At 38.1% G+C, this 23240-nt stretch overlaps 1 protein-coding gene and 1 long non-coding RNA gene across 2 annotated transcripts in view; both read left to right on the top strand.

The window, feature by feature from the left end:
• Positions 1-248: 248 nt before the first annotated feature.
• The window catches only part of LOC130747070 (uncharacterized), a 29101-nt gene continuing 6109 nt past the window's right edge, over positions 249-23240 (top strand). The window contains exons 1-15 of the mRNA XM_057558823.1: positions 249-555; positions 3722-3809; positions 3899-4126; positions 4457-4543; positions 4674-4763; positions 4849-4975; positions 6741-6841; positions 7309-7477; positions 7764-7885; positions 9813-9941; positions 10043-10141; positions 10243-10300; positions 10383-10458; positions 10557-10686; positions 16066-16223. Of these exons, the coding sequence (XP_057414806.1) occupies positions 299-555; positions 3722-3809; positions 3899-4126; positions 4457-4543; positions 4674-4763; positions 4849-4975; positions 6741-6841; positions 7309-7477; positions 7764-7885; positions 9813-9941; positions 10043-10141; positions 10243-10300; positions 10383-10458; positions 10557-10686; positions 16066-16223 (1919 nt within the window). The 5' untranslated portion in view covers positions 249-298. The remainder of the gene's footprint in view (positions 556-3721; positions 3810-3898; positions 4127-4456; positions 4544-4673; positions 4764-4848; positions 4976-6740; positions 6842-7308; positions 7478-7763; positions 7886-9812; positions 9942-10042; positions 10142-10242; positions 10301-10382; positions 10459-10556; positions 10687-16065; positions 16224-23240) is intronic.
• On the top strand, positions 2179-2939 carry LOC130730579 (uncharacterized). The gene is made up of 2 exons (XR_009016481.1): positions 2179-2429; positions 2568-2939. It is a non-coding gene; the product is annotated as an uncharacterized LOC130730579 (long non-coding RNA).

A 23240-nucleotide genomic window follows, 5' to 3' on the forward strand; every position in this document is an offset into this window, starting at 1 on the left:
ATTTTATCTTTCCTCATTTATTATTCCTGCACGGACATTTCTTGGAAAAACATCTAAATTGCTCTCTTAAAACTCTAAGTGGATAGATAATTAGATATTTTAAAACAATTTTTTTTATTCAAAGTAGATAATTAATAAGGAACGAATGTAGTAAGCAATACTCGATAATATTTTAAAAGCGACACAAAGGCCAAAGGATAATAGGAAACATCTTCTTTTCCAGTTTTCTTCGCACATTTCCGTGTGGAAAGTTTTATGTGGGCCCCCTGTTTCAGTTTTCCATTTTGAACAACTTTCCATGGTAACCGTAATCACACATAATCACTCGCTTCCCTTTTCTTTCCCGTCATTTTCAACCCAAGAAAACAGTGTTAATCCCCCCAAATTCAGAATTGGAACCCTAATTCCACCCAATCTCACTCAATTCTCTCACTTTCACTATTCCATAGCTCCTGCCCAACCCACTTCCAGCACCGCTCCGCCCATTCCCGACCACCTGCTGCCGCGTGACCACCGGTCTCCGGCCACCGCATTTCTGCTCGATCAAGCTCTCAGGTACTGTTTTCTCTGTTGAAAGACTTAACCTTTTGCTGGGTGTATGGGACTTAATATCTATCTATCTATATCTTTGATATTGAGCCTATATCTGATGAAATAAGTTGTTACTAGTTAGCAGAATTTTTATTTGCTGTATTGTATAATTGCATTATCCAGGTTTTTTAATGTGTGTATGAATAATTGTGTATATATATATATATAATTTTTTTTATAGATAATTGTTGTATTGTATACTTTTTATATCTATAATTATTTATTAAGGCTGTCATGGCGTCCGCCATATCCGCCATAGAATTATGGCGGTATTTTGGCTTTCCGCCATGACCCGCCATACGCAAATGATAACACTGGTTTGCGGTGTGTAATTGATTCCTTCAAACATAAGTGTGATAGATTTGTCTGATTCATTGGATAAATGCTGAATGATCAGCAAAGAGTTTATATGTAAGACTGAGTTCCTCTAACTGCATACAACTATTGACTAACATCAAACTAACTGTGTATAGGAGAAAACTGTACAGCTAAGCAATCCTAACAAATTACTAACCGAAAAAAAATGAGAAGGATATAACATGAATACAACTTACATTCTAACAGCTTTCCATGGGCTGTTTGGTGGGAATTCAACAATGGAGTATGTTGAAGTCTCACATAGACTAGAAATATGGTCAAAGTAGAGCTTATAAAGACTTGAGAAATTCTCACCCGACGAGGTAGCTTTTAGGGTTGAGTTAGGCATAACACAAATTCTAAGATGGGACATGAGTCTACCTAGATCTGTTATTGGGTCATTGACATATGTCCAGTTTTACAAATTTCACACTCTAGATGTCTACCCTTGGTATGATGATAGGGTTATGCTGAGCTAAAATAGACCTTAAAAAGGATATAAAGATAGGGAACTCCTCACCCTTACTTTGGCTTTTGGGGTTGAGTTAGGCTGAGCCCAAACTCTAAGGGAGTGTATTAATAGATGTTAAAATGTTATCTAGGGCATTAATGCCTTTTTACTTCTTAAGGATCTTGGATGTTAAGGACTAACTCTCAGAAAAGGTTAAGTAATTAGGTGAATGCTCGTGAATGGTCATATTTTATTTGTAATGGGCCCCTTGACACAAGCCCTCCAGGTTTAAAGCATGGGTAATCCATATGTTCATTCTAACTTGTAGTGAAAAAAAAATGGGGTGGCAGAGATCAAATTTCTCATCACTCGGCCAGTAAAGGCGTTGATATAATTTCAATCACTGAAGAGAAATATTAGAGAGAGAATTTGAGAAAAATGAACTGAATTTAATTGAATGAAACAGAATACAGTGATGTATTTTAATTACAGGAGAAGCGAGTTTAGCAAACTCACTAACTAGATACCTAAACTCACAACTAACAAACTGACTGATTAGTTCATAATTAACTAATTCATTGAGATAGTCTCTTGTTTGTTAGGAAGCTTGTTTAGTCTTGTGGTTGTTGGTTTCACTTCCTTGTATTTCGCTAATTGGAGTACTTCTAGGATGTGTTTGTGTGCTTTGTCTTCTCTGTTTCACGGCTTTTCTTTGCACCAAGCTTTTGTTTTCTCTATTCCACCTGGAATTCTGAAAGGGACTACAATTCCTTCTAAAGTGGAAGCAGTGAATATGTTGATAGAAGAACGAGATGCATTATTGCTGGAATTGAGGGGCAATCTTCTTAAGGCTCAAGATCAGATGAGGGCACAAGCAAATAAGCATAGGAGATATGTGGACTATCAAGTGGGTAATTGGGTTTTCCTTAAATTGCAGCCTTACAAATTGCAAAATTTAGCTCAGAGGAAGAATCAGAAGTTGAGCCCTAGGTTTTACGGTCCTTTTAAGGTCCTGGAGAGGGTTGTTCAGGTAGCTTACTGATTGGATTTGCCTTCTGAAAGTCGTGTGCATCCAGTTTTTCATTTATCCTTGTTGGAGAAGTCAGTTTCAGGATCCATGACAGCTCAGACTTTGCCTCCTATGTTGACAGATGACTTGGTTCTGCAGGTTCTGCCAGCTTCTGTTTTGTCCTATAGAGAGACTCCAGCTGGAGGAAGGGAGGTGTTGGTGCAGTGGCAAGATTTTCCAGGTTGTGAGAGGATAGACCTGTTCACTAAAGTCTATCAAAGAAGGGGAAAAATAGAGGGTTAGTTAGATTTTGCCATGTGGAAGTTAGGTTGTTATAACTGTTAGTGGGAAAAACAGTTACAAAGGGGGATATAAATAGTGAATTAGAACTGTCAGTGAGTTAGTTAGTTCTGGAACTGGAAAATTGTGGAGAGAATTGGGACTCTCGAAATTCCCAGTGCTTGTACCAATTCCTATTCCCAATTGGGATTAAGGTTCTGGAATAATACAATTCTCAGTAGTTCTACTTCAGTCTATCAATGTTGCTTCAGCCCTTTTTTGTTTTTGGGTGAGTTTTTGTTGGTCTTTTATTCTAATGGTTACTACTTTTACTTGCTGAATTAACTGTCCCGTGACAGTCGTAGCGAATCAGTTTGGCCATGCAAGATAATTAATCAAACACCTCTATTTTCTTTTCTTGAGGATACTTTTGTAACAAGGTTAAAGCTAAGTAAGCTTTATCTGAGGGGAAGTGTTAGAATATAGAAGATATGTTATAATATCATGATCATATCTTAAGATTAATTTAAGGTAATTGGATTATTATTTAGGATTGGTTTCTTTATTTCTTTATTAATATTGATTTGTTTCTTTATTTCATTATGATTAGGAGTCTTAATTTGTTTCCTAGTTAACTAGAATTAGGAGTCTACCCATTACTATAAACTAGGAAGGGCTTTGTCTTCTGTAAGATTACATTCAATATATTATACAAAAACAATTATACTCTCTGTATTCCTTTTCTCATTTTCTATATATTAAAGACTATAATTTATCAGCCACCATGCTTCAGGTATACACGGCAACATTATCTGCCTTGTAAATATGGCTTATTTTGGGCTTACTGCCGTGCTGCTGTCCGATTAATAACATTGGTATATACGATAAATATGTATCTTTTTTGTAGGATTTTCCTTTGATTCTTTCCTAGTGTTTTCTGTTATCTGTTAATGTCCGACGTTCTTCTTTACAATCTGGTCACTCTTCCACATCGGTCTCTTTGGCCTTAAAATAACCTTCATTCCGTGTTTTAGGTTGCCTGTGAGAATGGGGTGGGGAAACATTTACAGAAGACGTATTAGAGTATTCACCATGGCCTTAGCAATATACCTAGATTATAAGGTAAGCTACAACGGTTGCTCAAATTTCTTTTGTTTTTTTGTCCATATAATTAAATTACACTTCTTACTTTCTGTTATTTGTCTCTGTAGGGTGTACAACAACGAGAGAAATGGACTAACAAATCTAGACAACCTGTACTGTGGGAGAAGGCTCATGAGCGCAATGCTAAGCGGGTTCTAAATTTGATACTAGAGATGGAAGGTTTGTGGGTGAAACTTGGGCAATATATGTCAACACGTGCAGATGTGCTTCCTGCAGCTTATATACGTCTTCTGAAGCAGTTACAGGACTCTCTTCCTCCTCGCCCCTTGGAAGAGGTTATTCTCTTAATGTTTTTTTTATAAATAATGATACTTAAGTTTAAGAAATCGAAGACAAGAAATATGCTTTTCGGAAATGATTTACTGTATAAGCCTATTAGGTTTGATAAGAAAATAATGTTTCTCATTTTTAAGCTACATTGAATGGACTGTGTAATGCACACTTTGTTTGATGAAAATAAACTTGTTAGTTTGGAGTTTGGACTTCACAATCCATGATCAAGAATAAGGGGCCTTCATTTGCTAATCAACATAAGAATTTCAATTTTTTTCCTACTGTCGCCATCTGTCCACTAGACTTTTCTCAATGTAGTTTATGTTTGCAAGGTCTATGGCACGATACAGAAAGAGTTGGGGAAATCAATGGATGAGCTATTTTCTGTTTTTATCAATGAACCTTTGGCAACAGCATCGGTAAGACCATTGACTCCTGAGAATTTTTTGCTACTAGAGGATGGTTATTCGACTTAAATCATCTTTATAATTTAAGTATTTCCCTCGCCTGAGTTGAGTCAATCCTATTTGAGCCACACACTCTATGCAGATAGCTCAAGTCCACCGTGCAACTTTGCTCAATGGACAGGAGGTGGTTGTGAAAGTACAACATGATTCTGTCAAGACAGTCATATTGGAGGTTTGCTTGTTTTGTCCGTTGTGATATATGAATTAAACGGTCAAGGGAGACTTCAATAGTTTTTGGACCTACGTTGCCTTTTCAGGACTTAAAAAATGCAAAGTCTATTGTTGACTGGATTGCATGGGCTGAGCCACAATATAACTTCAATCCTATGATTGATGAATGGTGCAAAGAAGCTCCCAAAGAACTTGACTTCAATCATGAAGCTGGTATTTTTAGATCTTCTATAAATTTTGACGTTGTAGGTCTATATATGTGCTTGATACTTGGATTATCAAGTAGTTTTATTTACTTAGATCTGTCATGGGCAGCAATGTTTTTGTGGCTTCTCTTCGATGTTTATCAGTGCTTCATAAGGACACCTTTTAACTGATATGTTGAGAAACTATTGGGCAGCTCTAGTATTTATATCATGTTAGAAACCAAATCTCTTAAAATCTTAAGCTTTTAGTTGAATGGTCAATAGTGGTGCTATGTCTTTCATACATCTTAACAGTATTACTCACTATGGAAAATAAACTTGTTAAAACTAATTTTGGATTAAGCTGAATGCCTGAATGTTATAGAGGTTTTGACTTTATGATACATCAATACGAACTAAATCCCTTAATTTTAGCGATTACATAAAATAGTTACAATTTATTCCTGATCTACATAAATATATAATAAAAATCCATAAATAATCAATCTGATTAAACAATTAAATTTCAACGCTCCCTTTAAGATAGTTCACCAAGTTTGTCACAAATATATGATATCCTTGGACCTCAAAGTGACTTAGTAAGAATATTTGCTAACATGACATTAGCGTTCACAAATGACTTAGCAATTTCTCCATATACAAGCTTCTCATGGATAAAATGGTTGATGTCCATATGTTTAGTCCGCTCATGGAAGATAGAATTAAAGACCATGTATAAGGCTGTTTGATTATCACAAGTAATCCTCAGGGACCCTATTTTACAGAGCATAACTTAGAAGAAGTTGTTTTTGTCATATGAGTTAGTAAAGGCTATAGTTCAATACTCTGCCTCTTCACTCGATCTAGAAACAACATTCTGCTTCTTGATCTTCCAAGCGTTAAGATTACCTTCAATAAGCACCAGGCTTGTTAATAGCGCGCTATAGCGGCGCAATAGCCTATAGCGTAGCGCCTTGGGGGCTCACCGCTACTCCACTATTCACCACTATTTGTGCTATTTGCTGCTATAGCGCCGCAATAGCGCTCGAAATAGCGTTTTTTGGGCTTGCCGCTACACTACGCTATCCGCCATTAGCAACCCTGATAAGCACACAATATGCTGAAGTTGATCGATATCACTTGGGCAACCAGCTCAATCCGCATTTACATGTGTGACGATATTAGTATGTTCTCTGTTTTCAATGACAAACCCGTTTAGGAGAACCCTTAAGGTATCTCGAACCTAATTTTTTATGAGGGAACAAGATAGTAGGAGCTGATTATCATTTTATTATATTAAAGACATAACATGATTTTATTGCCACTAGTAACATGTTACCCAAAAATAAGTAGCTGATATCTTTGCTAGGACCTAGAACCCTTGATGGGAATAAACTAATTATTATATTTGTCACATGTTGGCAAGATCAATGTTTATAATTCAACTTGAGGAGTTTCTAGAGGGCAGCTCAGTCTTGTAGATTTTTTGTACCAGAGTTGATAACTTTTACTACTGGATCGTAATGACATTTGTTGTATATATAGGCTTACCCCCATTTTATGCATGGTTTGCAAAATTATCTAAAATAGATGAATAAATAAATCTACCACAATTACAGCCTTTGCTATAATTTCTTCTTTTGCTTGCCTTTTTTTTCTGTGTGCCGGGAAAAAGAGGGGCGTGGTTGTCTGGTTCAACATTTGTGTCTAATCTCTCTAGACTCATTTTAGCTTTGACAGTTGATTACTTTTGTCCATTCTCACAAGTTTTTCCCTTACTTTTGGTTGTGTAGAAAATACTAGGACAGTGGCTAAAAATCTTGGCTGCAGAAACAAGTATGATGGAAATATTAGTTCCAATAGAGTGGATGTGTTGATCCCAGACGTAATTCAGGTATCTTTTGCCTACAAAATCATATCATTGAAATATTTAAACGTAATGATAGTTTAAAAATGGGGGCATAACAGAATAGTATGGAAAAAATGTATAAAACAAGTGTTTCCAAATTACTGCACGTTCAAATATTCTCTATTTTCTTTATGGGAGTAGAATTAACCAGAAATTTTACACAATTCCCTACAATTTCCCATACCACAATAATTAAACAGTTTTTCTCCATAGTTACATGTTAGTTACCTTTTGTACATGTGTCCATACGTCTTGTCTAAGAGCAAATTTTCACATGGTTGATAATTGAAGTCTTTTACGTCTTGTCCGTGCATAAATTATCACGTGTCTCTTTTGGTAACTGAAGTTTTTTCAGGTTCGAAATGAAATGTGGTTCCTTTTCATTCATCGTTTTCTTCTTCATTTCCTTGTAATTTATCCTCTTTATATAATCTGGTTGCTTCTAATGATAGTCTACAGAAAAAGTCCTTGTTTTAGAATACATGGATGGCATTCGGTTGAATGATTTAGACTCACTGGAAGCTTATGGAGTAAATAAACAAAATATTGTTGAGGAGATTACTCGTGCCTATGCCCACCAAATATATGTTGATGGATTTTTCAATGGTGATCCTCATCCAGGTATACTCTCTCTCTCTCACACACACACGCGCGCACACACACACACACACAGTGTGGCATATGGGCATATGTGTGTGCGCACTTGCACTGGTTTATGCATGTGCATGTGTCTGTTATGTTGACATGCATGATATTATTCAAATTATTGTAGAAATTTTATGATGTTTTTTGTTTAACATTCTGATTATTTCATTTTCTCTTGATATTCAAATTATTGTAGAAATTTTATGATGCTTTTTGCATATCTTTCTGATTATTTCATTTTCTCTTACTGGAATTGTTGCAGGAAATTTTCTTGTAAGCAAGGAATCTCCACATCGTCCCATTTTACTTGACTTTGGGCTTACAAAGAAACTATCAACCACCATTAAGCAAGCACTTGCAAAGATGTTTCTGGCGTCAACTGAGGTTGGTTCTGGCTTTTGTGCTTTTTCATGGTTATATGGAGACTAGCAAGACCATATACTTTGTTAATTTAGTGCTTATAAATTTTTTTTTCTAGAACATGGGATCTTAGAATTTAATGGTTATACATTAGGCTCTGAGTTGAGCACCTAGCCTATCCTATCCTTGCTTCAAAAGGGTTCGGTTTTGTAATTGAATGTTATTTCTCAGGCCAAAGTTTAGATGAACCTCTGCAAGTAATAGTTTTTTTGATCTTAGTGTAAGTAACATTAAATGGTGTTGTTTTTGATAAATTTGTTTGGCTTTCACCTACTATTACTAGTAACATACCTTGAAATTTTTGGCTGATTAATTTTGACAGTGTTGTTGAGGCTACTTTTCCACAACTTGGGTTAAACTTTGATAATCATGTCCTCAATTTTGTCCGTTCTTTAAATGAGGAGCTGAGTAGAACAGAATCATGGATGTTGAGCTGAGCTTTGTTCTCTAGTGCAAGATTGCAAGTTAGGTTTTAAATGGGTGTTAGAAATGCGTATGCCATTACCAAACCAAACTGTTCGGAACCAATTGTTCTCTAGTGCAAGATTGCAAGTTAGGTTTTAAATGGGTGTGTTAGAAATGCGTATGCCATTACCAAACCAAACTGTTCGGAACCAATTGCAAGCTATGAGACTTAGGTCCCACATGGGATGTGTGAGATTCAAATGGGGGGTTTATAAAGCCTTGGGCTCTCCAACTAGATCGGATAGCTTTTGTTGTATGGTTCTCCCAAGGGTTTTATCATTATAAGTATAGTCAATAGTGTTAGTTGTTAGTGAGTGCTTACATCAGCAGGAGTCTTCTCTAAGACTCTTCTCATAACTGATTCTGTTGGTCTTAACATAGACCATTCTGCACTCAGTATTATCATTGGAATGAATATAAAGAAGCTTCATTTTCTGTTAGAGTTAGTTTCTCTCAACTCTAATTTGGTATTGTGAGCTGATTTTCTTGGCTCTGCCATGGCTGAAGAAGATCCGGTCAGAAGTGATCCACTTTGCACTAATCTGCGACCTCCACCACTGGGAAATTCGTGGAATCATCATCCTCCTCCATTGTTGTTCTCCATCTCTGAGAAATTGACCGATTCCAACTATCTTCTCTTGATGCAACAGGTTGAACCTGAAATCAAAGGTCGCATAGATTAAAGCGTGTCCTTACTTGTAATTTTCCTCACTGTAATGAAGATATAGTTAAATTTTGTACTTCTTGTATTGGAAAATCTCATAGATTTCTATCTCAATTGTCTTCACACTGGTATCTTCCTTTTGAGTTAATATACAGTGATTTGTGGGGTCCTGCATCCATATCTATGTTAGAATAGATGTTTTGTATGCGGTATTAGTTGTATTTTAGTATTATTCTAGCTTCTTGTAGAAGCTTTAGTTCAGTTTAGTTTCTGTTATAATAGCCCATGTCCTGTTGCTTCTATATATAGTGTAATAAGCTGCTAGTTCAGCTTGTAATAATGGATAGCAGATTTTCAGATTTCTCATCCGTTTTTCCCTCTCTCTCAAACTTCTATCAACTACTTTCAACAATCTTCAATTACTGGTTTCAATTATAAATTGCTTTTGTTAATTCACACTCACAGTTTACAAATGCCTACAAAATCCAAATCTGAAGCCTGAACAATGTTTGAACAGCTTTAAGAAAATGATTCATCAGCAAGTATATAACAGTGTTTCAACAGTCTAAGAAAGTGATTGATCAGCAAGCCTTAACCGTGTTTCAATATATTTATTTTATTTCTACTTTTAGAATGACTTTTCACTTTTTTGTATTACAACTTTTTAGGATTGTGATTATTGGTAGTTTGGTACAAGTTTGACTTAATTGCTCTGAATGATCTTTTAAATGATGACCAAGTGTGTAAGTCTTTTTGTTATAGGGGGACCATGTGGCCCTTCTCTCTGCCTTTGCTGAAATGGGGCTTAAGTTGCGTCTGGACATACCGGAGCAGGCAATGGAGGTAACGACTATATTCTTCCGTGAAACGACGCCAGCAAATGAATCCTACGTATGTATGCCTTAAGCACCTGAAAGTACTTTTCTTTGCTTTCTTTATTGTTCAGATGTTGAACTACTATCTAATGCTAATGTATTTTGCTGTTACTGAAGAAAACAATGCAATCTCTATCCGATCAAAGAACAAAAAATATGAAGGTTATACAGGAAAAAATGAACCTTGACCAGAAAGAAATGAAACGCTTTAATCCCGTGAGTTCATACTTCAGATATAAACATCTTTTTTTTTGCTGTTCCAAAATCTTGCTACGGATTGTATGTTAGATGTAGTTATAATTTTTCAAAATATTCAGGTTGATGCATTTCCTGGTGATATTGTAATATTTGGAAGGGTTCTTAATCTTCTAAGAGGTCTGTTATCTCCCCCTGTGATGCCCACTGTAAGGATTATTTGATCCTCATAATATATTTTGGTTACCTGGTGTGGATGTAGGGCTTTCTTCTACCATGAACGTACACATAGTATATATGGACATAATGAGGCCGTTTGCAGAATCAGTTTTGAGTGGGTGAGTCTTTTGATTTTTTTTAATGATTAGCATCTTCCACATGCTTGTCTCGTCTGTGGCTGAACTGCGCTGTGGCTGAACTGTTTTTCGCTTGCTAGGTATATTAGTAGGGGACCATCAGTTAATGATAGATGGATTTTTGATTCACCAGTCCATTCCAATGTTGAAGCCAAGCTGAGGCAACTTTTAATAGAGCTGGCAAATAATGATAAAATACTTGGGATCCAGGTACATGTTGGTTTTGTTAATATTTGGTATACAGTATACGAAAGCTTGAATTGCTTTGATATACCTGATTCATTTATAATTATTAATTAGTTTTCCCTTTGGCTAAAAAGAAAAAGCAGAATACACATATTCTCTTATCAAGATCCTTGCGTCTTGTATAAGATAATTAGTAATTGTTTAGTTGTTATTTAAAATTTGATTTTCTGGATACATGCCCTGTTAGCTTATATATATTAGGAGTTTAGTGGGAGTATACTTCAATTATTAATGATTAGAAAATGTTATGAGAAAACCTTGAGCATTAAGATAGTAAATAATAATTAAGAGCAGAAGAAAAACATGTATAACCAGCAAAGAAAAGGTCAAGTCCATTTGCTTAGTCCGGGAATGCAGAACCGGATTATGAGCTAAAGAGACTGTGCTGATGTTGTCGTATAGGATTGTAGGAACTTGTGTTTTAACTTGTAATTCTTATAACAAGGACTGAATCTAGAACTGGGCTACTGCGGTATTCAGCCTCAGTTCTACTGCCCACGTGCTGCTTAAGTTTGGGCCTAGAAAAAGACATGTACCAGAAGTTGAACGCCTATCATCAGGATTGTTTGCTCAATACGTATCACAGAACCCAAGAATTGCTGATAGAGTGCAAGTCATAGCTTGCTTTGTCAGCAAGCTATTGCTTGCTGTTACTAGGAACTAACAGCCTAATAGAGTGTATACTCTATTACTCCCCCCTCAAGCTAGACAGGGGTGTGATGAGCAGCATCACAAACTGTCAGCTTGTTCCTCAAATAAAAAGAAATCTGGTTGTGGGCAAAGGCTTGGTCATATCATCTGCAATTTGAAGATCAGCTGGAAGATGTGTGACTTGAATCTGCTTCTGAATAACCTTCTCTCGGACAAAGAATAGATCAAGCTCTATATGCTTGGTCCTGCATGAAGCACTGGATTGTGAGCCAGAGCTACTGTGGACTGGTTGTCACAGTATAAGTGAGTAGAGATGGAAACCTTGAGCTAATAAGCAAGGACCGTACCCAAAAATGTTTTTCCGTTGTGAGATGTGCTAAGCTTCTATACTCAGCCTCTATGCTACTCCTGGCAACTACCTGTTGCTTCTTGGACCACCAAGAAATTAGATTGGGTCCATGAAAGAGAGCAGCACCTGAAATTAGATTGGGTCCAGAAATTAGATTAGATTGAGTGTACCTTGTAGGTAACTAAGAATTCTCTTTACATCCTCCCATTGTGTGTCTAGAGGATGAGCCATAAATTGACAAACTTTATTGACTGGGAAACTTAATTCTGGCCTGGTGTTGGTCAGATATTGCAGTGCACCTACAATACATCTGTATAAGGTTGGATCCTGGAAAGGAACCGCCTGATGTTTAGACAAACAAGAGGTGCTGACCGTGGGAGTTTGATAAGGTTTACACCCTTGCATTTTTGCTTTTGCCAATATGTCTCTGATGTATTTCTTTTGAGTGAGAAAAAGACCTCCTGTCTTAGTCTTTGTGACCTCTATACCTAGAAAATAATTCAGGGATCCCAATTTCTTTAATGCAAAAGTAGTATCCAGATGATTGATCAAGTGATTGACCAAAGAAGTTGAGCTCCCTGTGACTATTATATCATCTACATTGATGAGAACATAAAAAACTGCATCTGCCCTGTACATAATGTCTAGAGAGGGATTACACTTGCTGCCTTGGAGCCCCATCTGCCGAAGTATTGAATGCAGCCTAGTGAACCAAGCTCTAGGAGCTTGTTTCAGGCCATAGAGAGCCTTTTGAAGCTTGCAGACTTTGGAGCTACCTGTTGCCTTGAAACCAAGGGGTTGGTCCATGTAGACCTCTTCCTTTAGAAAGGCATTGTTGACATCGAGCTGTTCCATTACCCAATTTTGAGTTAAAGCCACAGTGAGCAGAATTCTGATAGTGATTGGTTTAACTACTGGGGCAAAAGTTTCTGTGTAGTCAAACCCAGGCTGTTGGTGAAAGCCCTTGGCTACCAATCCTGCCTTGTACTTCTGAAACGTGCCATCATGATTTTCTTTAATTCTGAAAACCCATTTTCAACCTATAGATTGTCTCCCTGAAGGCAAATCAACCAGTTTCTATGTCTGATTTCTTTGCAAGGCCTAAAGTTCTTCTTGCATAGCTTGTTTCCAATTAGGATCTGCCATATGGGTTAGTAAGAGTGTAGGGGTTAACCCTAGGTTTAAAGATACCAGCCTTAGATCTAATGACCATACTGTGTGTATTTTGTGGTGGAGATGGAGATGAATTAACACACAGATGAGAAGATGAATGGACAAGAACAATAGAGCCTGCTACAGCAGGAGATGAAACAGAAACATGCGGAGACGGAGACACTGAAGTATTAGAATCTGAAACATGTGGGGAGGAAGATGGTTGTGTTTTATTCTCTTGTTGATGCACTATGTGTGTGGGTGTTGAGCATAAGGGTATGGAAGCTAAAACAGGTGGAGAAGTAGAGGAGGTGATGGGTGACAGTGGTTCAAACAGCTTGAGATACGGAAAGGAAAATTCATTGAAGAGAACATCCTTTGAAATGATCATCCCTCCTTCAGGTGTTACACACTTACCAGCTTTATATCAGGTTGCGTAACCAAGGAATAAACACTCTTTAGATATGTAATGCATTTTATGTGTGTTGTAGGGTCTTATGAAAGGGAAGCAAGATCATCCCAAAATTCTGAGAAAAGCATAAACTGGTTTATTGTTAAAAAGAGCTACATTGGGAATGTGACCCTGAACAGACTTGGAAGGTTGTCTATTTATGAGATACACTGCAGTTTGAAAGGCCAAATCCCAGAATTTGTAAGGTAATTGAGCCTTTGCAAGAAGGGTTAGACCCAAATCTATTATATGGCGACGCTTCCTCTCCACAACACCGTTTTGGTGGTTGCGTGACTGTGTGTTGAATCCCATGTGTTTTAAGTAAACTAGTGAAGATTCCAGTTTGTATAACTTATGACCAAATTGTAACTCAATTCAGTACGCAATTGCTATGACTTAGCCTGAATTTGAGATTGATAGTGAGAGTGCAGTTTTTCCCAAAGTTCATAGGAAAACTTACAACCTATAAATTTTGTGAGCACAGGCGCTGGATTTGTCGGTTGGAGCCACGACCACAACAGAGCTTCCTGCTGCTCCCAGGTTTCATACCCTGGATTCAGAATTCCAGCAACACGATCATCAGCATCATTGTGAAATTGTGGCTGAATCGAAGGTTCCATGAGAAGAACATGCAACCAATGGTCAATAATCACCGGTTCAATTTAATACTTCAAGAGCAGAAAATTCGCATACAGAAGAATTGAGCTGCGGAGCAGCGTTGGAGCCACCGCGTTGAGCGGCTGCGCATGAATCGGTGTATGTGGCGGTGACGGCGGCGGAGTAGAAGACAGAGTTCCTGCGTGAGCCATGGAGTCCCCGAAAAATCAAGCTCGTGATACCATAAAAGAACATAGATGATTCATAGAGAGAGAGAGAGAGAAAGAGAGGAAAGAGAAATTAGTTAGAATTAAATTGCATTTCTGTTTCAGTCAGTTACAACAGAGATAGCTAGGGCTATTTATAGAGTGCAAGTCGTAGCTTTCTTAGTCAGTGTTAGAAGTCTCAAAGTTACCACTTTGAACAACCTAGTGCTATTGGTAGTTTGGTACTATGTTGTTCCCTTGTGGTCCACACAAATTTGGATAACGCTGTGTACTTGGCTGTGTGGTCCACACTCAGCTTGAATTTTTTTTAACAGTAGAAGCCACAGATTTGGAAACCATAAAGAAAGAAAATGCGGGTTGGCCCGCCATGTTTGCGGGGCGGGGAGGGGCAGGTCGATTTGATTGCGGGTTCATTTTTATGGCCTAACCCGCCCCTCTTAGCGGGCTTGCGGGTTGACCCCGCGGGCCGAACCCGCTTTGACACTCCTACCTGAGCGTGAGGGGGTCTGTTAGAAGTCTCACATTGGCTAGAGATGTGACCAAACAAGTGCTAGCTTTTAGGTTGAATTAGGCCTCCCTAATTTTAATAAAAACTATACAACAAATCAGCATAAAATAAATGCAAAATATCAACAATATTTTCCACAACTAAAGCAAGGGTTCTTGTGTGGGATAGAGGCGTGTTGGATAGGTAAAAGCCAAATTTGGCTGTTCATGGTGTAGTTCAAGCTTTTAGAATAGTTCGTCCTTGACAAAGAAATTTCATCTATTTGGAGCTCTCTCTTCCCCCCCTCTCTCCCCTCTCTCTCTAAGTCCCTCGCCATCCTCCTCCCTCTCCCTCTCCCCCCCCCCCCTTCTCTCTCTCTATAAGTATGTATTGTGAGAAGTATTTTTCTTCACACAGCTATTTGGTTAAACATGTGTGATGTGTGGGTTCTGAGCATTTATGCATATAGGGAGTATCTAGTGAGAGGGCCTATTTTTATATGAGAGTGAGAGGAAGTAATTCTAACCATTAGATTAAAATAAACGGCCCAGATTATTAGGCTCTTAAAAATAGTCACGTGGCTCATCCCTTTCAAAAACCCTGTTTTTCTCTTCTTCGTTCACCATCACTGCCGCTTCTCACGTTTCCAAAGCTTCACACCCATTGGAACCCATGGTCTGTTTGCTTTCTTTCTCAAACTTGTGTGCCATGAGCTTCTTTATTCATTAAATTTTACATCTTACTTAAACATTGTAGATTTTCAAGCATACCAACGAATTACGGATTGTGTTGTACGGGTGTCATGGACTAAAAAAAAGATGATTGGGATGTTTCATGGCTAAGGATATCACGATCTGAGACAAATAGACACATGAAATAGAAATTATTTGTCTCTTTAACGCAGAAACTTGTCAAGCAGTTCATATAGGTTAAAGACCCATTTACGAGTAACTGAAAATTCTAGCTCTTGGCCTCTGGCGGTGTGAAACTTATAGCTCAGTGCGAGCAGTGGCAGATTTGAGGAAGAAAGTTAAAAAAATAGATGAATTGAATAAAGTTATAAAACCATCCTATGCACCTGAGAAGCGGCTGTGATGGTGAACGTAGAAGAGAAAAACAGGGCTTTTGAAATAGGGATGAGGCATGTGATCCTTTTTTAAGAGCTAATAATCTCAGCCGTTAATTTTAATCCAATGGTTAAAATTGCTTCCTCTCACTCTCATATAAAAATAGACCCTCTCACTAGATACTCCCTCTTTATGCATATTATATATGAGCGAGAGTTTGGAGTATGGATAAGTTCACCTAAGATCTGTTCTTTCTTATTCACTTTTTATTGTTGCTGTTGTAGCATTTGATGTCAAGAGTCAATCAAATTGCTCAAACATATATTCAATTGTTTTGATAATTTATGCATAATCTCTTAAAGGTATGTGCCTACAAAGATGGAAAGGTTATTATTGACACTTCTGCTGGAGTGCTCGGTAAATATGATCCCCGTCCAGTTACGCCCGATAGCCTTTTTCCAGTGTTCTCCGCTACAAAGGGTATCACAGCAGGAATGATGCATTGGCTGGTTGATAATGGGTATGTTGTAACATGCTGTGAACCTATGACACTTGAGTATTTGTATTGCGTGCCCTTGATTTGATTGCCTTAATTTATTGTTTATTGGACATAAGATTTTCATTTCACATAGAAACTAATGCAAACAGGGGGCTGTACTAAGTTTCATGCTACTGACTAGTAAACCTAATCTGTCTAATCATCCCAAGATAGATTTATATTATATGTAGTCTTGCTCTGATATTGCTGATATTTTTACCTTCAAATGATCTCCCAATTTATGTCATCAATATTAACATTTAAGGCTCTGCATTTGTTCCATTCTTGAATGAAATGTTCCTGATAATATTACTATGTGTTGCTTCTTTTATAATAGGCTCTTATACCTACTCTGAGGGCTAGTGTTCTCTTAAGAGAATGTGTAAAGTAAGCTGGTGGTTTGGGTGGGCAGTGTCATCTGATACTTAGCATGAGCACTTTCTGTTAGGATCGGACATCGGTAAATCCTAACAGCCAAACAGTAGAGGAATAAGGATAAAAGAGTATTGTTTTGGTATTTTCTGATTTACATAAACTGGAAAATTAAATAAGGAGATAGAAGAGATAAAGAGATAAGGATATGAAAAACAATCCTTATGGATTTGAACTAGAAGGTGGACCTTCTTTGCAAGTGCGAAACCCTTTCAAGGGGAAATCCCTTTACACACTCTAATTCTCAAATCATAATCTAACCTAAGAAGAGTGCTCTGTAGAGTCCATCCTTGTCAATCTTGCCTTGGAGAAGAACCTCAAAAGTGACCTGAGATTTCACAAAACAAATAGTAGGATGAAACTCAAAGTACACTGCATTATCTTGTGCGAACTTGCTCATGCATACACGATTCTTGGTGATGGAAGGAACCAAAAGCAGATTCCTAAGTGAGAGAAGTGTGTGGTTGAAAAGGTGAACCATAAGCTAGCTGAACCAACAGATTTAATAGACACACCTTGACCATTTCCCATTAGGACATGATCACTGCTAGCAACAGAGTTGTTGTCTGAGAAAAGGGTTGAATCATTGGTGATATGGTGTGTTGCTCTAGAATCAGGGAACCAAGTTCCTGTACCACAAACAGATCCTGGTCCTGTTAACAACCCCTGAGGCTGCTGAGAAGGTATTGGTCCTAGCAATGAGTTTGTGTCTGAGTTAGCAAGTGGCCCAAGAATATTGCAACACTTAGACTGATTGAACACAACCACCATTGATAGAGTTGAATTTTTCTAGCAAGCCGTTGAAGTGCTTTGAGATGACATCAATAAGGCACTGGATCACCGATTCAAAATTACAGTGTTGACAGTGGTCGTTATCAACTTCATATAATGAATGACTGATTGAATCCCTTGGTGATAGTTTTTAGCTCATATGGGAGCTGTGGCAAGAACTGAATTTGAAAGAGAGGAGAAAAGCCAAGTGAACAAAATGGAGTCTTGTTGTTCCCATTCAGAATAACCCAGAACCTGAATCTTGATCCACTTTAGATAGAAATGTTGATGAAATAGTAGGTATTGATTGTTTAGATTTAATTTAATTATAAACTGATTTATTGTATGTTTTCCTTGTTTAGAAAACCACAATCCCTAGAATCAAGGTGTTGATTAGAATTTAATTTAGGAAAGGTTTCCTCTCCTTTGTATAAAAATATTGTACAAATCCTCTTTATTAAATGCAATAAAAAAGAACATTATATGAGATTGGATGACTATGAATTGTTGTAGCTTTGTGTGCATTGAACGCACCCTCAATTTGTTGCTCTAGGAGAGGGTTTGGTTTTGTCAAGTTTGATGTTAATGGTGGGGAAAAAGTAATCGGTGTAGAGGACTGTAATTATTAGAAAAAAATGGACTGCTAAGCGGAAGCGATGGCTTGGGTCAGGAGAAAGTTCTGAAGTGATGCCATGATTGGAAATTAATTGATAGAAAATTAGAAATTGTGAGAAAGATTGAGAAAATGAAAATTTTAAAGGTCCAACATTGCTAAATATGTCCTTATAGATGGTAGAGAAATCTTCACCATTGATCTAGTTGTTGGGGCTGAGTTGGGCCTAACCCAAATTCAAGATACTATTAGTGCCTATCTTAAATCTGTTTATTGAGTCACTGGCATATATCCATTCATGCAAAGCGCAGACTTCACGTTATAGATGTCCAACCCTAGGTGTAAAGTTAAGGGCCCACATTGACTAGAGGTATGGCTAAATAAGTCCTTATTAAGGGTAGAACAATCCTCATCTTGAGCTACCTTTTGGGGTTGAGTTAGACGATCTAGTCCACATTGACTTGAGATAAGACCAACGTAGAGTTTATTGAAGCTTTAGGAATCCTCACCTTACGGCTTACGAGTTCACTTTTGGGGTTGAGTTCGGTCAAACCCAAATTATATGATGGTATTAGAATTAGAGTCTATTCAAATCCATTTTTATGGCTACCGTTGATGTCCAATACAACGAACATCATGCTGCAGATCTTCACCTCAAGGCATGAGGGGTGTGTGTTAAAGGTCCCACATTGACTAGGATGTGACCAAAATAGTTCTTATATATTGTAGAGCAACCCTTTCCCCTGTTCTAGCTTTTGGGTAGAGTTAAGTCTAATCCAAATTCTTTTAAAAAAGAACGACTTTAGGAAGAAATCTTCTGAATTTATTAACTGAGTAGTGTAAACATTGGACTGCGTTATAAAGTAGAGAGAGATCTTATAGATAGCTGCTCTAAACGGCCTACATCTAAGCCCTCTAACAGTATACTTTATTATCCAGATCTAATAGATAAGGCACTCGTCCTTTTCCTGGTCAAATGTGTTGTTTGGGGGTATTCTTGGGCTTAAAAAGGATATCCTTTTTGTTCTCCTTCCACACATTGTTTTTGCATGTCTGCATGCATCCCTTTCTTTGAAAACACTCCCTACTCCTCAGTTTAGCAAGGCTCCATCTCCCAAGTATTACCAATTCAGCTATTCCCTACCCTTGTCCATATATATCTTCTATTCCTTGTTCTCAAGGCCGAACCCCTGCCTTCATCACGCCCAGTCCTCATTTCTCACTATGGGCCTTGTCCCGAGGAACCTATGGTGGCTTCCCCTCCATGTGTAGGTGATTCACCTTCTGCTTAAGCATCTATTCTCATTTTCTGATTCCACAAATCCGTAAATGGTTTGTGTTAGAATTAGAGAAGCAATGAGAGAGAGAAGAGAGAAATAGAAATATAACAGAAAATGTATTATTGATAATCTGAGTGATTACAGAAGATGTGATATCCTTATATAGAAGAACAGGAGAATACCAACAGCTGTAACATACAGCTGACATAAATAGGAGAATACCAACAGCTGACATAAAAAGGAGAATACAAACAGCTGCATATGTCAGCTGTCATAACTAATCAAAAGCTGATGCAGCAGCATAGTAAATACAAACACAATATATTCTAACAGTTTGAAACTGTTGTAAATAAGGAATTAATATAAGAATTATTATTAGAAGATTATATTCAGTATTAGGAGATTTATTCTCTTATTAGGAGATTGTGTACATAATTAGTTATTTCCTTATTTAGGATTAGTCTTCTTCTATATAATGTAATTACCCTTTGTATTCTGATTAAGAAGTAATAATACAATTTCTCCTACTTTCAAGTTGGTATCAGAGCTCCCGATCTTGGGAGTTCTGCTTCTGCGAAAAAAACCCTAGCCGTCTTATTACGGCCCTTTTATCTGGTAACGTTTCCTGTTTTGCCACTGTTGGCTTATACCGTTTGGAGGCCTGTGCTCTTCATCACCGGCCTGCCATCCTCTGTTCGTTACTCCGATTGCACAGAGAGGGTTCCCCGTGCCTTTTGGTCTTGTTCTGAGGGTCGTTTCCTCACTTTGTTGGTGTTTTTTCTTGAGAAGCCTTTGGTTCTTCCATTCAAGGAGAGTGCAATCTTCTCTGTTTCTGTTATTTTTCCTCTTGTTTCCCTTCTACAGTAACATCTCTCAGTATGTCTGGAGACGAGATTCCCATACCTAAGGAGAAACTCACTTCTGGAGTGAAAGTCTCTCTTCCACCTTTGACCCACAAAGATCTCCCGGTATTACAAGGTTCCTTTCGCTTGGATGGGCGCAACTACCTCCAATGGTCTGAGCTCATCCGTCACACTCTCATAAGTCGCAAGAAAATCAGTTATATTGAAGAAAAAGCCCCTGCTGAAACTGATCCACAATATGACACATGGCGTGAAGAGAATTCTCTTATTATGACCTGGTTTTGGTACTCCATGATTCCGGAAATTAGCCGGAATTATATGTTTTTCCCTACTGCTAAGGAGATTTGGAATAATCTGGCACAGGCATATTCTAAGAAACAAGATCTCTCAGCTTGTTATGAATTGGAAAATAAAGTTTTCAATTCTAAGCAAGGAACTCTCTCCGTGACAGATTACTATGGGACCTTGAATGGTCTATGGATTGAATTAGATCAGTATCAAAATCTGAAGATGAAGTGTGATGCTGACTCCACAACATTGAATAAATTTATTGAAAAAGCGCGAATCTTTAAGTTTCTCTCTGGGCTTAACTCTGAATTTGATCCGATTCGGGTCCAAGTTTTGGGTAAAGAGCAACTCCCTTCTCTCTCAGAGGTGTTCTTTATAGTTCGTGGTGAAGAAACTAGGAGGACAGTGATGGTGGAAGAAAAATCAGTTGATGGTTCAACCTTAGCCTCTGGAAAGGGTCCCATAAAAGGATCCACCTCTTCCGGACACCCTAACCGTGATGATCGCCCCAACCGTGATGATCGCTTCAACCGTGATGATCTCTTCAACCGTGATGATCGTTGCACTTATTGTAAGAGGTCTGGTCACACCAAAGAGTACTGTTTCAAACTTTATGGAAGGGAAAACGTCCTTAGACGTATGAGGGGGTCCAAAGGTGCTCCGCAGAGGCGCGCAAATCACACAACTTCTGACATGGAAAATGATGGTGAAGTCCCACCTGTACCACCAGCAGAAGATGTCCCTAGCCTTAGCAAAGCAGAATTGGAGCGTCTGAGAGCTTTTATGGACTCATTGAGTAAGCCCTCTGGTTCTTGTTCTCTCACAATGACTGGTAAGAGTTCTACCTTCTTATCTCTTAATGCTTTGAGTACTGAAAATGACTGGATTATTGACTCTGGTGCTACAGATCATATGACACCTCACCCCTCACATTTATCTTCTTATTCCACTTACCCTGAAAAACACTATATCACTGTTGCTAATGGATCCCAAAACCAGATTACGGGATGTGGTAATATTCACCTTAGTCCATCTCTTCCCTTAAAGCATGTGCTTCATGTCCCAAAGCTTTCTAACAATCTTTTGTCCATCCATAAACTCACTCGAGACTTGAACTGTGCTGTAACCTTTTTCCACTCACATGGTGTTTTTCAGGATCTTGCCACGGGACAGATAATTGGGATTGCTAAGGAACAGGACGGGTTATACTGTCTACGGCACGAGGAAAGCAAGTGTCATCAGACGAGTTCAGAGTCCTGGAATACTTCTCAAATATGGTTGCGGCACAAGCGTCTTGGGCATCCTCCTTTTAGTATTCTTAGGACCATGTTTCCCCATTTATTTTCAAAAGTGTCAGTCGAATCTTTTCATTGTGATGTTTGTCAGTTTTCTAAGCATCATCGTTCAACTTTTCTTCCTAGTAATAATAAATGTGCTCAACCTTTTGATCTTGTTCACTCTGATGTGTGGGGACCTTCGTCCATTTCTAATGTTTCTGGTGCAAAATGGTTTGTTACTTTTATTGATGATTGTACTCGGATTACATGGGTTTTTCTTATGAAAGATAAGTCTGAGGTGTTTCAATAATTTGTTAACTTTTTCCACATGATTAGAACACAGTTTGGGAAACCTATTAAGAGGTTAAGGTCAGACAATGGGAAAGAGTATGTTAACAAGAATTTTTATGAATTTCTTACAAAAAATGGTGTGGTTCATGAGTTGACTTGTGTTGACACCCCACAACAAAATGGGGTTGCTGAAAGGAAAAATCGTCATCTTCTTGAAATCACTCGAGCTTTACTCTTTCAAATGAATGTTCCTAAGTTTTATTGGGGGGAAGCTGTCTTGACTGCTGCTTATTTAATTAATAGGTTACCTTCTAGGGTTTTATCTAGTGTTAGTCCTGTGCAGGTTATGACTAGCTTCTTTCCGTCTGTGCCCATTAAGTCAGGTCTTAAAAGTCGTGTATTTGGTTGTTCCGCCTTTGTCCATGTTCACGGTCATCATCGGGGTAAGTTAGATCCTCGGGCTATTAAGTGCATCTTTATAGGATATGCCTCAGATAAAAAGGGCTACAAGTGTTATCATCCTCCTAGTCGTCGTGTCTATATATCCATGGATGTTACTTTTCAAGAATCAGAGTCTTTTTATCCCAATCCTCAGCTTCAGGGGGGGAATACTCAGGAAGTTGAGTCTCCAGAATTGTCTGTTATTCCTCTTCTACAGGATCCCTTGATGCCTTCCTCTATTCCTATCACTGAGGACAGTGATGATGATGACAATGGTCCTGAACTAGTACCAAATCAGAATGATGACAATGGTCCTGAACTAGTACCAGATGAGAATGATGACAATGGTTCTGAAGTAGTACCAGATCAGAATAATGTTGACAGGTTCAGGATAAAGTACCAGCGGAAAGTAAAACTCGTCCTGATCCAACAACAAGTCCAATCGTCTGATCCTGAGGTAAGTGTTGCGAACCCTGAGCCTAGTAATTCCTATGAGCATAACCTTGATGACTTACCTATTGCCTTACGAAAAGGAAAACGTTCTTGTGCCAAGTACCCTATATCCCAGTTTGTGTCTACTCAAAATCTTTCTGTGCAGCATCAGAGTTTTATTTCAGCTATTGACTCTATTAGAGTCCCTACATCAGTACAAGAAGCATTAAAAGATAAGAACTGGATTCAAGCCATGAATGAAAAGATGCATGCACTGGACAAAAATGGAACTTGGGAGATTGTTGAGAAGC

The sequence above is a fragment of the Lotus japonicus genome, chromosome 1 (assembly GCF_012489685.1).
Source record: "Lotus japonicus ecotype B-129 chromosome 1, LjGifu_v1.2".
NCBI classification, from domain to species: Eukaryota; Viridiplantae; Streptophyta; class Magnoliopsida; order Fabales; family Fabaceae; genus Lotus; species Lotus japonicus.